Genomic DNA, 14295 nt, shown 5'->3' with positions numbered 1-14295 from the left:
TGTTCAGAGATGCTCTTCTGCAGACCTAAGTGCTTATTTGTGTTGCCTTTCTATCAGCTGGTACCAGTCTGGCCATTCTCCTCTGACATCAACAAGGAATTTGCGCCCACAGAACTGCCACTCACTGGATATTTCCTCTTGTTCAGACCATTCTCTGTACAATTAACATTTTCACCTGACGTCAGAACAGCAGAAGCCGTTACTAATTCACCAACATAACTTTAGAGCTAGTGTTTGAATGATTCTCTAGCGTAATGTCTAAAGTGACGACAAAATTGTGCTCACATTTCAAGATTATAAGTTTAAACACCATGAAATGACATCAGTCTAAAGAGATGTCCCAGTATTTCTCTGTTGCAATCGGGAGACCACAATAATATTATGGTGTAAATACAGCACTACAACATACAAGAGAGAGAGAGAGAGATCGACTTAGAAAGTATTTCCCAGGTGAAAAAATATATATAATTAAATGCAATTAAAATACACTTAAATACCCGCAAATACATTTTTAGTACATTGTTATTTTTTTGTGTTAAATAAACGTTTGATGGTTTTACAGTATAAATATACTAATTAAAAGTATGTTTGTACTTCAGTAGGACTTTAGTACACATGACAAAAGTATAACAAATTCCAGTAATACTTAAATTTTTAGTGTACTACAATAAAGTACACTACAGAAAAAACATCCAAAAGAGTTTTATTAGTGTGTTGTTCAAAAGTGTGCTTTAAATGCTTTAAACATTAGTTGATTTTTAGTACACTGTTTACATACTAATCCTAAGTTTAAAATAAGTTAATATATAAAAAATCTATTAGTAATGTATTGTAGTAGAAGTACATTTTCCCAAAAGTTGTACTTAAGTACACTTAATGTGAATGCAATATTATCACTAACACTTAAATTGATTTTGAGTGTGGTAATTTTAAGTTTACATTAAATTGACTTTATTAAAAATCTATTAGAAACGTATTGTAGTAGAAGTACATTTTCCCAAAACACTTTTAACACAGTATTTAGCACACTTTTTTTTTTTTTTACAATTTGTATATTCCTCTTAATATATTACTATTATAAATTAGTCATAAATATATTTAAATGTTTAAAAGTAGGGTTCAAGTGTATTTCTAGTTGTAAATACATATATATATATATATATATATATATATATATATATATTTAAAATACAGATATAGTATGTTAAAAGCACATTTTAGTTCAATTTCATGGTGTCTCAAAATAGCACAGTTGAGTACACTTAGATGGTATTAAGTTTATCTTAACATATACTTAATACTATCTTTTAGTACATTAAGTACAAAATTAGTGTGCGAAAATAGAGCACTTTTAGTACATTACTGAAAAGTGTACTAAGTATACTTAAAGTGCGTTTTAGTGCAGTTTTTTTTTACCTGGGTTTACCTGTTTAATAATGATCAGCTGTAGTTTGAAATTATGCTGTTTTTCTCTTAGGGCTTATCATGCGTTCTTTGTTGCCAACTTGTGGATGAGCATCGTCAACCGTCTTTGCTCTGCTCTGCTCATGGCTGTCTCTCAAAAACTATGAATATCTAAAATAGGCACTAGCCTTATAAATAAACTGCATAGTTGCAATCTAAGCAACTACATTCTCGCCTAAAAAAATGAATGTTCATGAAGACTGCAGAGTGATGCATACAATAATGACTTTAAGTAGTATAATTAAGTAGTTTGTGATGTATGTTAAAGTGTACCCCCTAAAAGTACAAGTGGCCCCTGCCCGGCCCCCCCAGTTACTCTGGTCTAGAACCGCCACCGACACACACACATTTTAAAAGTTTTCATTTTTATTAAAATATCCTGTGATGAATTATTCTGTACAAAATAAAAATGGCACAGAAGAATGACTGCCATTGAGATGAATGTTTCCCGCTGTGAACAATCACTGATCAATAAATCAATCAAACATGCGGGGACGTGGTTTATTGTGCTTCAGACGTGTGTGTGTGTGTGTGTGTGATGGAAACACCCATATGTGAGATCTGGTTCAGACCTGTTTATGTTCCTTAAACTCTGACTTCGCATCGTGTTTCTTCTTAATTAGCAGCGTTCCTGCAGGCCCTGCGCTGCTGTGTGTTATGAGTCATGCTGAATACTGGAGCAGTGTGTGTGCGTGAGTATGTGTGTGCATGTATGAGACCGAGAGAGAAGGAGATAGTATGTGTGTGCGATAGTGAGTGTGCTTTTGTGCGTGCGTGTTTGTATAAGAGAGAGAGAGAGAGAGAGATTGGGTGTGTAGTGTGGGTTTGTGTGTGTGTGTATATAAAAGAGGGAGAGAGAGAGAAAGAGAGAGATTGGGTGTAGTGTGGGTTTGTGTATAGGAGAGAGACAGCAAGAGAGAGAGAGAGAGAGAGAGAGAGAGAGAGAGAGAGAAAGAGAGAGAGACATTGGGTGTAGTGTGGGTTTGTGTATAGGAGAGAGACAACGAGAGAGAGAGAGAGAGAGAGAGAGAAAGAGAGACATTGGGTGTAGTGTGGGTTTGTGTATAGGAGATAGACAGCGAGAGAGAGAGAGAGAGAGAGAGAGAGAGAGAGATTGGGTGTGTAGTGTGGGTTTGTGTGTGTGTGTGTAAGAGAGAAAGAGAGATTGGGTGTGTAGTGAGTGAAAACATATGCTGGAAAAATTGGCGGTTCATTCCGCTGTGGCAAGCCCTGATGAATAAATGGACTAACCCGAAGCAAAATGAAGGAAATAATTAAGCATCCAATCAAATCCAGCAGTCACACAGAGACCGAAGGAAACGTACACTCTCAGAAATAAAGGTACAGGAGCTGTCACTGGGGCAGTACCTTTCCAAATGCATATTTGTACCCAAATAGTCCACAGTGGTACCTAAAAGGTCCATATTAGTACCTAAATGTATCTAAAAAGTACCTTGAGGTACCATTATGGACCCTTAAGGGACAAATATGTACCTCAAGCAGGGCCGGAGTGGGACTCCTTTTCAGCCCTGGAGTTTCAAGCCTTAGACCGGCCCACCTCAGTTCATGACTGACTATATTAAAATAACGTCATTTCCAATTCAGTTTCTAATTACACGATCGCGTATTTTTCAAGATAACAGCTGCTTTATAAGTTTAAATGTTCAAAAACCCAAACAGTATTATATGTCTTAACAATAAAAATAAAAATAAAAAATTAATCCTCTTAGATAGGTAAGCATCAAACTCGGGTCCTGCAGTGTGGCAACACATCGTGCTGACCAGTGGACCACAATGGCGCTAACGTTAAAATTATCTACTATTGACTACTTAATCTTTGTCTCCCCTTTCTAGATTTCTGATCAATTTATGTCAGATTTATTAATTTAGTGAATCATCTGATTTTCATTGAGCAGGTGTAATATTCATTAATATTAATTATTCGAATTCTTATATTAACTAAGGTGCTGCTGTTAGGGGTCGAATAATAGTTACGTCATCATTAACCTGCAGGCTGCATTTAGCTCATGGGGCTGCGAGAAAACAAATAAAAAGAGTGAAGTTGCGGCAAAATAATGAATAGAAAGAGTGAGGCTATGGTCAAATAAATAAAAAAATAAAAAAAAGTGCGACTGCTGAGAGTGCAAGCAGCTAGGGACACCGGCCCTCGCGGACAAAAAACGGACCGGCCCACCGGGAATTCTCCCGGTCCTCCCGATTAGCCAATCCGGGCCTGACCTCAAGGTACTTTTTAGATACATTTGGGTACTAATATGGACCTTTTAGGTACCACTGTGGATTATTTGGGTACAAATATGCCTCTTTTAAAATGGTAGTGCACCAGTGACAGCTCCTGTGCCTTTATTTCTGAGTGTAGCGTATGTGTTTCAGCCTGAACATAACAGCGCTCATCCTGCTGTGTGGGACGACAGTCTGCTTTCCTCCTCAAAAACTGATGCTCTCTGTGTGTGTGTGTGTGTGTGTAAAATATACAAACTAAGTGCAAACATATACATCTCACAACATTATCTCACTAGTATATAACCAGTATACAATTAAAGTATAAACAGCTGCAAGGATAAAACAACAATAATAATAATACAAATCATTTAAATAATTAGCGTCAGTTCATATGCCTTTTCTGTTTCTAACGTCACGCAGTGTAGTACCCTATTGTTTTATCTCCTTAATAGCTGTAGCCCATTTCTTCCTTCCGCCCACTGGATCCTTTACCTGCCCCTGCGTCAGAGCCCGTGTCACTGTCGCCATGGCAACGGGTGATGCTGATGCTATTCTGTGATGCGGACGTCATCGTCGGCTCCCATTCTCACACGCGCCGCCTGCACAGATATTTATAGCAATCCTGCCGCTCGCCAAAGCAGCTGATTCAATTCACAAATTCAATTTGGCTTCAAAGCGTCGGCGCATCCCTCCAGATGAACATGTCTGAGGAGAGTTAGATCCTGCTGCCTTCAAAGATCTGATTAGGAGGTCTGTTATAATGGCACAGTGCTGTTTACAACAACAACAAAAACAACATAGTTGACTTAGTCCCTTATTCATCAGGGGGTCACCACTGTGGAATGAACTGGCAACTATTCCAGCATATGTTTTACACAGTGGATGCCTTTCCAGCCGCAACCCAGTACTGGGAAACACCCATACACACTCATATTCACACACTATGGCCAATTTTATTTCATACAATTCCCCTATAGCGCATGTGTTTGGACTGTGGGGGAAACCGGAGCAAACCCATGCCAACATGGGGAAAACATGCAAACTCCACACAGAAATGCCAACTGACCCAGCCAGGGCTTGAACCAGCAACCTTCTTGCTGTAAGGCAATTTAGGTTCATTCTGAGAGTGCAGCCCTATATATATTTCTGGAGATCGTGAATTATGTAGCCAGAGCTGCATTTCATCACTAAAACGAACGCTACAGGGCGGTTTCACACTTACCAGCTGAACGCTTTCCTCTATGTGGACAGCTTTGCCGCTGTTATCAGTTTGTCCAGTAGCTCGACATGTACGTTGACGGACTTGAGATGCAGAGCAGAGTTGACCACGGCAGCAGGGTTCGAGTCTGGCGAAGAACTGTTCCGGAAAGTGGGTAAGACAAAAGCAAAAGCCAACAAAATAAAATAAACAAGTAAATAACAGAATGAGTATGTGGTAAAATCTGAAAACGTGGTGAAAAACCAGACGAGGGCTTTTCTTTTTCTGGATTGCTTTTGAAAACACTATTGGTTTGGTTTAGGGAAGGGGGTGGGCGGGTCAATCGGTGCTTTTGAAAACACTATTGGTTGGGTTTAGGGAAGGGGGTGGGCAGGTCAATCGGTGCTTTTGAAAACACTTTTGGTTGGGTTTAGGGAAGGGGGTGGGTGGGTCAATCGGTGCTTTTGAAAACACTATTGGTTAGGTTTAGGGAAGGGGGTGGGCAGGTCAATCGGTGCTTTTGAAAACACTTTTGGTTGGGTTTAGGGAAGGGGGTGGGTGGGTCAATCGGTGCTTTTGAAAACACTATTGGTTAGGTTTAGGGAAGGGGGTGGGCAGGTCAATTGGTGCTTTTGAAAACACTTTTGGTTGGGTTTAGGGAAGGGGGTGGGTGGGTCAATCGGTGCTTTTGAAAACACTGTCGATTGGGTTTAGGGAAGGGGGTGGGCAGGTCAATCGGTGCTTTTGAAAACACTATTGGTTGGGTTTAGGGAAGGGGGTGGGCAGGTCAATCGGTGCTTTTGAAAACACTTGGTTGGGTTTAGGGAAGGGGGTGGGTGGGTCAATCGGTGCTTTTGAAAACACTATTGGTTTGGTTTAGGGAAGTGGGTGGGCGGGTCAATCGGTGCTTTTGAAAACATTATTGGTTGGGTTTAGGGAAGGGGGTGGGCGGGTCAATCGTTGCTTTTAAAAACACTGTTGGTTGGGTTTAGGGAAGGGGGTGGGCGGGTCAATCGGTGCTTTTGAAAACACTATTGGTTTGGTTTAGGGAAGTGGGTGGGCGGGTCAATCGGTGCTTTTGAAAACATTATTGGTTGGGTTTAGGGAAGGGGGTGGGCAGGTTAATTGGTGCTTTTAAAAACACTTTTGGTTGGGTTTAGGGAAGGGGGTGGGCGGGTCAATCGGTGCTTTTGAAAACACTATTGGTTGGGTTGAGGGAAGGGGGTGGGCAGGTCAATCGGTGCTTTTGAAAACACTTTTGGTTGGGTTTAGGGAAGGGGGTGGGTGGGTCAATCGGTGCTTTTGAAAACACTATTGGTTAGGTTTAGGGAAGGGGGTGGGCAGGTCAATTGGTGCTTTTGAAAACACTTTTGGTTGGGTTTAGGGAAGGGGGTGGGTGGGTCAATCGGTGCTTTTGAAAACACTTTTGGTTGGGTTTAGGGAAGGGGGTGGGTGGGTCAATCGGTGCTTTTGAAAACACTGTCGATTGGGTTTAGGGAAGGGGGTGGGCAGGTCAATCGGTGCTTTTGAAAACACTATTGGTTGGGTTTAGGGAAGGGGGTGGGCAGGTCAATCGGTGCTTTTGAAAACACTTGGTTGGGTTTAGGGAAGGGGGTGGGTGGGTCAATCGGTGCTTTTGAAAACACTATTGGTTTAGTTTAGGGAAGGGGGTGGGCGGGTCAATCGGTGCTTTTGAAAACACTGTTGGTTGGGTTTAGGGAAGGGGGTGGGCGGGTCAATCGTTGCTTTTAAAAACACTGTTGGTTGGGTTTAGGGAAGGGGGTGGGCGGGTCAATCGGTGCTTTTGAAAACACTATTGGTTTGGTTTAGGGAAGTGGGTGGGCGGGTCAATCGGTGCTTTTGAAAACATTATTGGTTGGGTTTAGGGAAGGGGGTGGGCAGGTTAATTGGTGCTTTTAAAAACACTTTTGGTTGGGTTTAGGGAAGGGGGTGGGCGGGTCAATCGGTGCTTTTGAAAACACTATTGGTTGGGTTGAGGGAAGGGGGTGGGCGGGCGGATCACTCGTACTTTTGAAAACACTATTGGTTGGGTAATTTATGTGTAACTTATCTTTATTTATATAGGATTTGGTTATGGGTAAAACAAAGACCATGTGGGTCAGGTAGTTGAAATGAGGTAGGGTACAAATGATTAATTCGTTATGAATGATTAATTCACCACCACCTACGACAACGATGCCATCATCCATCGCGATGTTTCACATTAGACATTTTACGATGCCAAATTGGTTGACATCGCCCAACCCTAGTTCAAAGAAGTAGTTTAGTAAAGGTTCAGTCTCGATTTTCAGTTAAAAAAAAAAAGTTTTTTTTTAGACCTGATAATTGGTTATTGCTTGTTATTTTAATAGTCTGAATGTATATGGTAAATTTACATTTAGTCTTTTACCAAAAAAGTAAATAAAATCCAACATGTTTTAGAATTTTTTTCTATCAATAAACATTTTAATGAATGTTACAACCGTTCCTATGATCGGGGTCATTTACAACATTTGACTTTGTCTGTTCACGTTTAAGCTCTGCATATAATATCATATGAACACATATTATAGCTATGTGGGTGGGTGTCAGATTGATGTGGGTTTATCATATTAAAATTTTGGGTTTCCACAAAAAAATTGAAGGAAATGCAAAAAATGTCCCCACTCTCCCCTAACATGAAAACAGATACTGGTACTGGTACATTAAATGTCAAAACCACCTGCATATAGAAGCACCATGAACATCATGATCTTTTCATCTTTATAGTAAAAAAAGACTTTTCAAAGTACTTATTTGAATTAAAAGATGTTCTTTTGTGGCATTACTGTGATAACCTATTTTAGGCTGTTCCTGTCACCTTTGTTTTTAAGCGTGTGGATTATTCCATTAGATAAAACCCATCACGGAACACTCGATCAAAGCATCCAAAGACCTTCAACATGTTCAGAAACGAGGGAACATTTTCTCCCGCAGCGCCTGCTTTTTATTCCTCCACCCTCGCGCGTTTTACGTCCGCTATGACATCAACCCACAATGCACCGCACTGTTTGCCGTTTACTCCCCGTCTCCACGGCGACACGGGCGAACGCGGCCCCTTATGCAAATCAAACCGGAAGAAAACGTCATCTTTGGCCAATCTCAGCGCTCTGAAGTGACATAATGGAATTTTTAGGGATAGAAAACTTGCAAATGCGTACTGACGCCCCGTGGATAACACATCTCTCTCGCGCTCCGGAGAAAACAACACCATAAAAAACAACGACGCCATAAATCGCAAGATATCAAAACTAATCTAGGTCATTTAAATAAGAATAGTTTTGTGTTTTCGTCGCGATGGGTCGCTCGGAGAGCTCGACGCTACACGGCAGGAGAGTGTAGGATGGGAACACGTCTGCTTCGCATAAACAAGGATATACGCGGAATACTGAGAACAATTATGATGAAGAAAGATATGAGCTTGAACCTGGACGACCAGAACAGCTCGAGTCTGAAGCCGGATCTGAGGGATGCTGAGGGAATACTCAACTCCCCGGATCTGGGGCTCCTTAAGCTGGCTTCACCAGAGCTGGAGCGGCTGATTATTCAGTCCAACGGGATGGTCACCACCACACCGACCTCCCAGTTCATCTACCCGAAGTCGGTAAGCGACGAACAGGAGTTCGCGGAGGGTTTCGTCAAAGCGCTGGAGGATCTCCACAAGCAGAACCAGCTGAACGGCGGACCGTGCGTTCCCCCGACGCTCAACAGACTCGCGAACAGCAGCACCAGCCTCGCCTTAAACGCGGATCTGCCCGTGTATACGAACTTGAGCACGTACGGGAGCACCACGGTGAACTATTCCACAGACACCATCCCGTTCCCACCGCCGCCGCCCGCGCACCCGATGTCCGCGCAGCCGCAGCCGCTGAAGGACGAGCCGCAGACGGTACCAGACATGCAGAGCTTCGGCGACAGCCCGCCGCTCTCCCCCATCGACATGGACACGCAGGAGCGCATCAAAGCCGAGAGGAAGAAGCTCCGGAACCGCATCGCCGCCTCCAAATGCCGCAAGCGGAAACTGGAGCGGATTTCCCGCCTGGAGGACAAAGTGAAGTCCCTGAAGAGCCAGAACACGGAGCTCGCGTCCACCGCCAGCGTGCTGAGGGAGCAGGTGGCGCAGCTGAAGCAGAGAGTCATGAACCACGTCAATAACGGCTGCCAGCTCCTGCCGAACACCGTGCAGGCGTACTAACACTCACCAGAACTCCTTTATCTGTCAGTGTTTGGGTGGTTGACAAACTTTAAGTCTTGGGGTTTGGATACATTCACATTTCCACAGCGCGCGAGGAGTTAACGGTCCCCGTGAAGTGCTTTGAAGTGAGCGTTTTTTATACGATGTTTGACGCGAAACATGAAGAAAGAGGAACCAAGAGTAGCTCCTCCCCTTTATGAAACAGCCAATAGCGTTTTGAAGCGACTGAAGGTGGCGGGGCTTGCCAGATACTAGAGAGTATTTGATTGGTCGGAAGATTTGTTGAGAAACTGAAGTTTGAGGTGACGTGAATAAAACCGTTGCTCCATTTTGGTGACCAACTACAAGCTTTACATTCGGTTTTATAGCTCCTAAACGCGAATTTGGTGTCCACAAGCTTGTATATCATAAAAACGAACTCTACTGTTAAAAAAGAGCATAGAATCACCAAGAGGCGACACTCTAAAGCAATTTGGGAAACAGCCACTAGATGGCGCGGCGGCCATTTTGGAAGGAAAACTTCAATAGAACAACAACATAATCTTAAGTCTGTAAAATAAACTATTAAAAGTGCTGATAATCGTGATAGTAAGTGTTATATTGTCGTCTTTCAGGTTGTATCTCAGCTTTAATGCGCTTTTAAAATAAACTAATAGAAAACAAAGCAGCTGCTTGCCATCGTGACAGCAATGAGATCCAATAGGCAGCCGACCGCTTTCATTCCAAAATGGCGGAGCTGTTGCTGGGCGCTGCTGTTTCAATTGATTGAGTGTCGCCTCTTGGTCATTCTAAGCTCTTTGCTGATACTAACATCTAAAAAAAACTGTATTTTAATTTCTTGGGGCTTTTAAGCTAGTACATTTTTTTTTTTTACAAGAAAGCACCTTGTGGTTTGGATTAAAAAGTTTGTTTTTAGTCACAAAATGAAGACTGAATTTAAAAACCAGTCATTCCGCTGCAAAAAGTAGTCCCTGACTTGATAATTCGTTACTATGCAGTGATGCAGCGCAGTCTGGCGTCATATTTTAGATTCAAGCAACTAATCAAGCTGGACTGAACTTTTATATCTCAGTTTGATTAGAGAAGCAGCGCTCCTCAAGTGTATTAATCTGCCTGTGTGTTGCGCAGTAATGCTCCCTCCTCTTTCGGTTTCCTTTTGAAACTACTTTCACTTGTACTTTTGTTGTACAAATGGACAAATATTGGAATTAGTTCACCATCGTGCCATCATCCAACCAAACTAGCCATACTAAAGTGAACCCATTTGGCAAAGCACTAGTGGAATACTTTAGCACCAATTAAAGGGATAGTTCACCAAAAAACACTAGTGGTTGTTAATCTTATGATTTATTTCTTCTGTTGAACACAAAAGAAGATATTGTGAAGAATGCTGGAAAGTATGAGGTGATGTGAATAAAACAGTTGATCTATTTAGGCGACAAACTGCAAGTTTTATATGTATACCTTCGGTTTTAAAGCTCCTAAACGTGAATTTTGGTGCCCACTCATTTAAAGATAGCTTAAAAATGAACTATACTGATACTAACATCTAAATAAACTGAATTAAAAAAAAACTTTGACATTATCACAGGGCTGATAAACTATTTAACATCAATTTGCGATAACATTAATGTCAATAACAATGATAAGCTCTGAACTTTTTAACTCTATATTGATCTAAGAGCCAATCACATAGTAGAAATGTGCAACGATGGGAATCTAAAAGTGTGTTGACATTAGAGATGCACCGAAAATTACAAAATAATTTAATTAAATGACATTTAATAGCCATTTTTGTGGCTTCAGTTATTGTTGGGGTACTCTTTCAAATATGGAAGCCTTAACATATCGAAATAAATATCGTCATCAATTAATATGGAACATAATTATTGAGATTGCATTTTTGCCATATCACCCAGCCCTACATTGACATCCATAGTCGTAACAACAAGATACAATGGAAGTCAATGGCTGTTTTTGCCAGCATTCTTCGGTGTAGACCATTTTGACGGATGTAAACAATAACAATAGTACCAACGTAATTATAGTATTAATTTTCTTAGCTTACAAGAATACAAAAAGGTCCACATATCAATAAATAATGTAAGCTGTTTTAACATTAAGATATGATTAGTTGCCTCTTGTTACAGTTATGAAATAGTTTGACAACAAGCAGGAAATATTCATGGTGCAAAGTCATTACGACATTGAAATGGTCTATATTATACTCTGTTCAACAGGAGAAAGAAACTCAAAAAAGATTGAAACACGTGGATGAGTAGATGATGACTGTATTTTCAGGTTTTCCAAAAACATTAAGGGAAAGTCCACTCTTTGTATGAGTCTGCTTTCAGTTTGTGTGTGGTTTTGGTATCTTTTTGAGCTATTTCCAGTGGTGCTGCTTTGACTTTAATTCATTATAATATTAATTGATGTAATTTAAACAGAATATTCTGTCCCTACTATGTTTTTTTTTGTATATTATTTTTTTAGCACTACATGAACTCTGCGCTGACCAATATATTTTTTTAAATCTCCAAATATACAGTGCAGCTCTGTTACACTAATTTGATCATGCAAGCAGGTGACAGTATTTGTAAGCACTGAATTCACTAAATCTCTCACTTGCACTGTATCGCTATGTTGTTGACAGCTCTCAGCTGACTTCTTCTGGGGTTGTTTTCTTTGGCACAGCAGCAACAAACTACATTCCTGGCTATACAGTGTCAGTTACTCAATATGAAGCGCTGTAATAAAAGACGATCATATTGCATATTATGTTGCATACAAGTGCAGAACTGATGAAGTGTGTTGAATCAGCAGCCTAAGAGAGAGATTATATTATAACTGTTAAAAAAGTTTCTCAACTTAAAATTTCAAGTCAACTCAAAAAAGCTGAGCAGCAAGTTGCCTTACTCAATTTTCAGTTTATAATTTCAAGTTACGTCAATTTTTTTTTTTCAAGTTTTCAACTTGCGTTTTTAAAATAATGGGAAGTCAATTTTTTTCAATATTTAACTTATATTTCTCAAGTAATGTTAGATAAATGTTTTTAAATTTTTAACTCCTGTTGTCAAGTAAGGAGAACTTAATTTTTCAATTTTCAACTTACGTTTTCAAGTGATGTCAACTCAATTCTTTGAATTTAATTTATATTTTAAATTAATGTCAACTCAATTTTTTTTAACTTTTCAACCAAAAATTTACTTATTTACAAGTAGTCAACAATTTTTTTTTTCATTTTCAACTCACATTTTTAAGTGGTCAACTCAAATTTTTACATTTTCAACATTTTCCAACTAATGTCGAGTAATTTTTTCAATTTTGAACTTATATTTTCCAAATAATGTCAACTAAATGTTTTGCAGTTCTCAATTTATATTTTCAAGTAATGTCAACTCGATTCTTTTCAATTTTGAACATATTTTCAAGTAACATCAACTCAATTATTTTTTTTTCAAATTTCAACTTACATTTTAAAGTAATGTGAACTCTATTTTTATTTCCAATGTAGATTTAATTAATGTCAACTTAATTTTTTTAGTTTCCAACTCATATTTTCAAGTAATGTCTTTTGAAATAATTTTTTTATTTCTATTTACATTTTCAAGTAATGTCAACTCATTTTTTTCAAATTTCGACTTAACTTTTTTAAGCAATTGGAACTCAATTTGTAACATATTTTCAAGTAATGTCAGCTAAATGTTATTAAATTCTCAACTTAAATTTTTAAGTAATGTCAACTAATTGTTTTAAATGTTCAACTTACATTAATTAATTCATTTTCTTTTCGGCTTAGTCCCTTTATTAATCCAAGGTCACCACAGTGGAATTTACCGCCAAGTTATCCAGCATATGTTCCCATATGCTGGATAACTTAGCATATGTTGAACTCTATTATTTATTTGCAATGTCGATTTTTAATTAACCTTAACTTATTTTTTTTTTCAGTTTCCAACTCATATTTTCAAGTAATGTCTTTAAAAAAAACATTTTTATTTCTATTTACATTTTCAAGTAATGTCAAGTTTTTTTTTTTCAAATTTCGACTTACATTTTTTAAAGTAATTGGAACTCAATTTGTAACATTTTCAAGTAATGTCAACTAAATGTTTTTAAATTCTCAACTTAAATTTTTAAGCAATGGGAACTCAGTTTTTTTAATTTATATTTTCAAGTAGAGTTAACTAGATTTCTTTTCAATTTTTAACTTTTTTTCAAGTAATGTCAACTCTACTTTTTCTAATTTGCAATGTAGATACAACTCAATTTTTTTCCATGTCCAACTCATATTTTCAAGCAATGTCAACTTGATTTGTTTTAAAAAAATGTATTTACATTTTCAAGAAAGATTAACTAAATGTTTTTCAATTTTCAACTTAATTTTTTAAAGTAATGGGAACTTTTGTTTGACATTTTCTACTTATATTTTCCAAGTAATGTAAACCAAAAAAAATGGTGTTGAATTTTTTTTTTTAAATCAAGTAATAGAACTAATATTTTTTACATTTTCAGCTTATATTTTCAACTTTTTTGAACATTTTTATCTTATATTTTTATGCAACGTCAACTCAAATAAATCAATTCTCAAGTTTGTCAAACTGCGTTTATTTTAGGCAACTTGCTGCAGAGGTTTTTGAGTTGACTCATCTCAAGTCCAGTGCAGTACTTGGCTTAAAAGTTGAATCAATTAATTTATTTCATTGACAGTGTATGTGGATGTGATGATGATAATGATGATGTGTGTCATGTCAACTACCCATTTACTGATGCGTAAAGCTCACAGACTGATCTCACCCTTCCAGTGGCCATTTATTCTCCTCAACGGACTGCAGAAATGGACACTACAGGTGCTGATGTATAATATGTTTACAAAACTTTGTAGCAAACGGACGCGTAAAAGAAAGCAGTGATGCTACACGGTTTGATCTCCTGGGAGAAGCAGCTGTATTTTTTGCATGCTCCAGACAAGCTCCAGACGAGCGCAACCAAACACAACAAAGATGTCATGCATGTTCGCTTACGCCTTATCTGACGACGAGCTCTTATTAATCAACGTCTGTATCTATTTTATATAAACAGCTATTCACACGATGTCTTATTTTATGCTCTTTTGGATGTATGTTTGTGTGTCGTGATGTAAATGTAAACTTTTCAC

At 38.8% G+C, this 14295-nt stretch overlaps 2 protein-coding genes across 2 annotated transcripts in view; both read left to right on the top strand.

The window, feature by feature from the left end:
- Positions 1–14295, top strand: part of pip5k1cb (phosphatidylinositol-4-phosphate 5-kinase, type I, gamma b) — a 754787-nt gene that overhangs the window by 549447 nt on the left and 191045 nt on the right. The window lies entirely within an intron of this gene.
- On the top strand, positions 8140–9137 carry jund (JunD proto-oncogene, AP-1 transcription factor subunit). Its single transcript, NM_001128342.1, is given in 1 exon segment — positions 8140–9137. A coding segment is annotated over 1 exon segment (852 nt). The 5' UTR covers positions 8140–8285.

This window comes from Danio rerio, chromosome 2 (assembly GCF_052040795.2).
Source record: "Danio rerio strain M-AB ecotype USA chromosome 2, GRCz13ab, whole genome shotgun sequence".
In the NCBI taxonomy this organism is placed as follows: Eukaryota; Metazoa; Chordata; class Actinopteri; order Cypriniformes; family Danionidae; genus Danio; species Danio rerio.
Note: the sequence above shows the minus strand (reverse complement) of the source record. Positions and strands in the feature narration are given on the sequence as shown.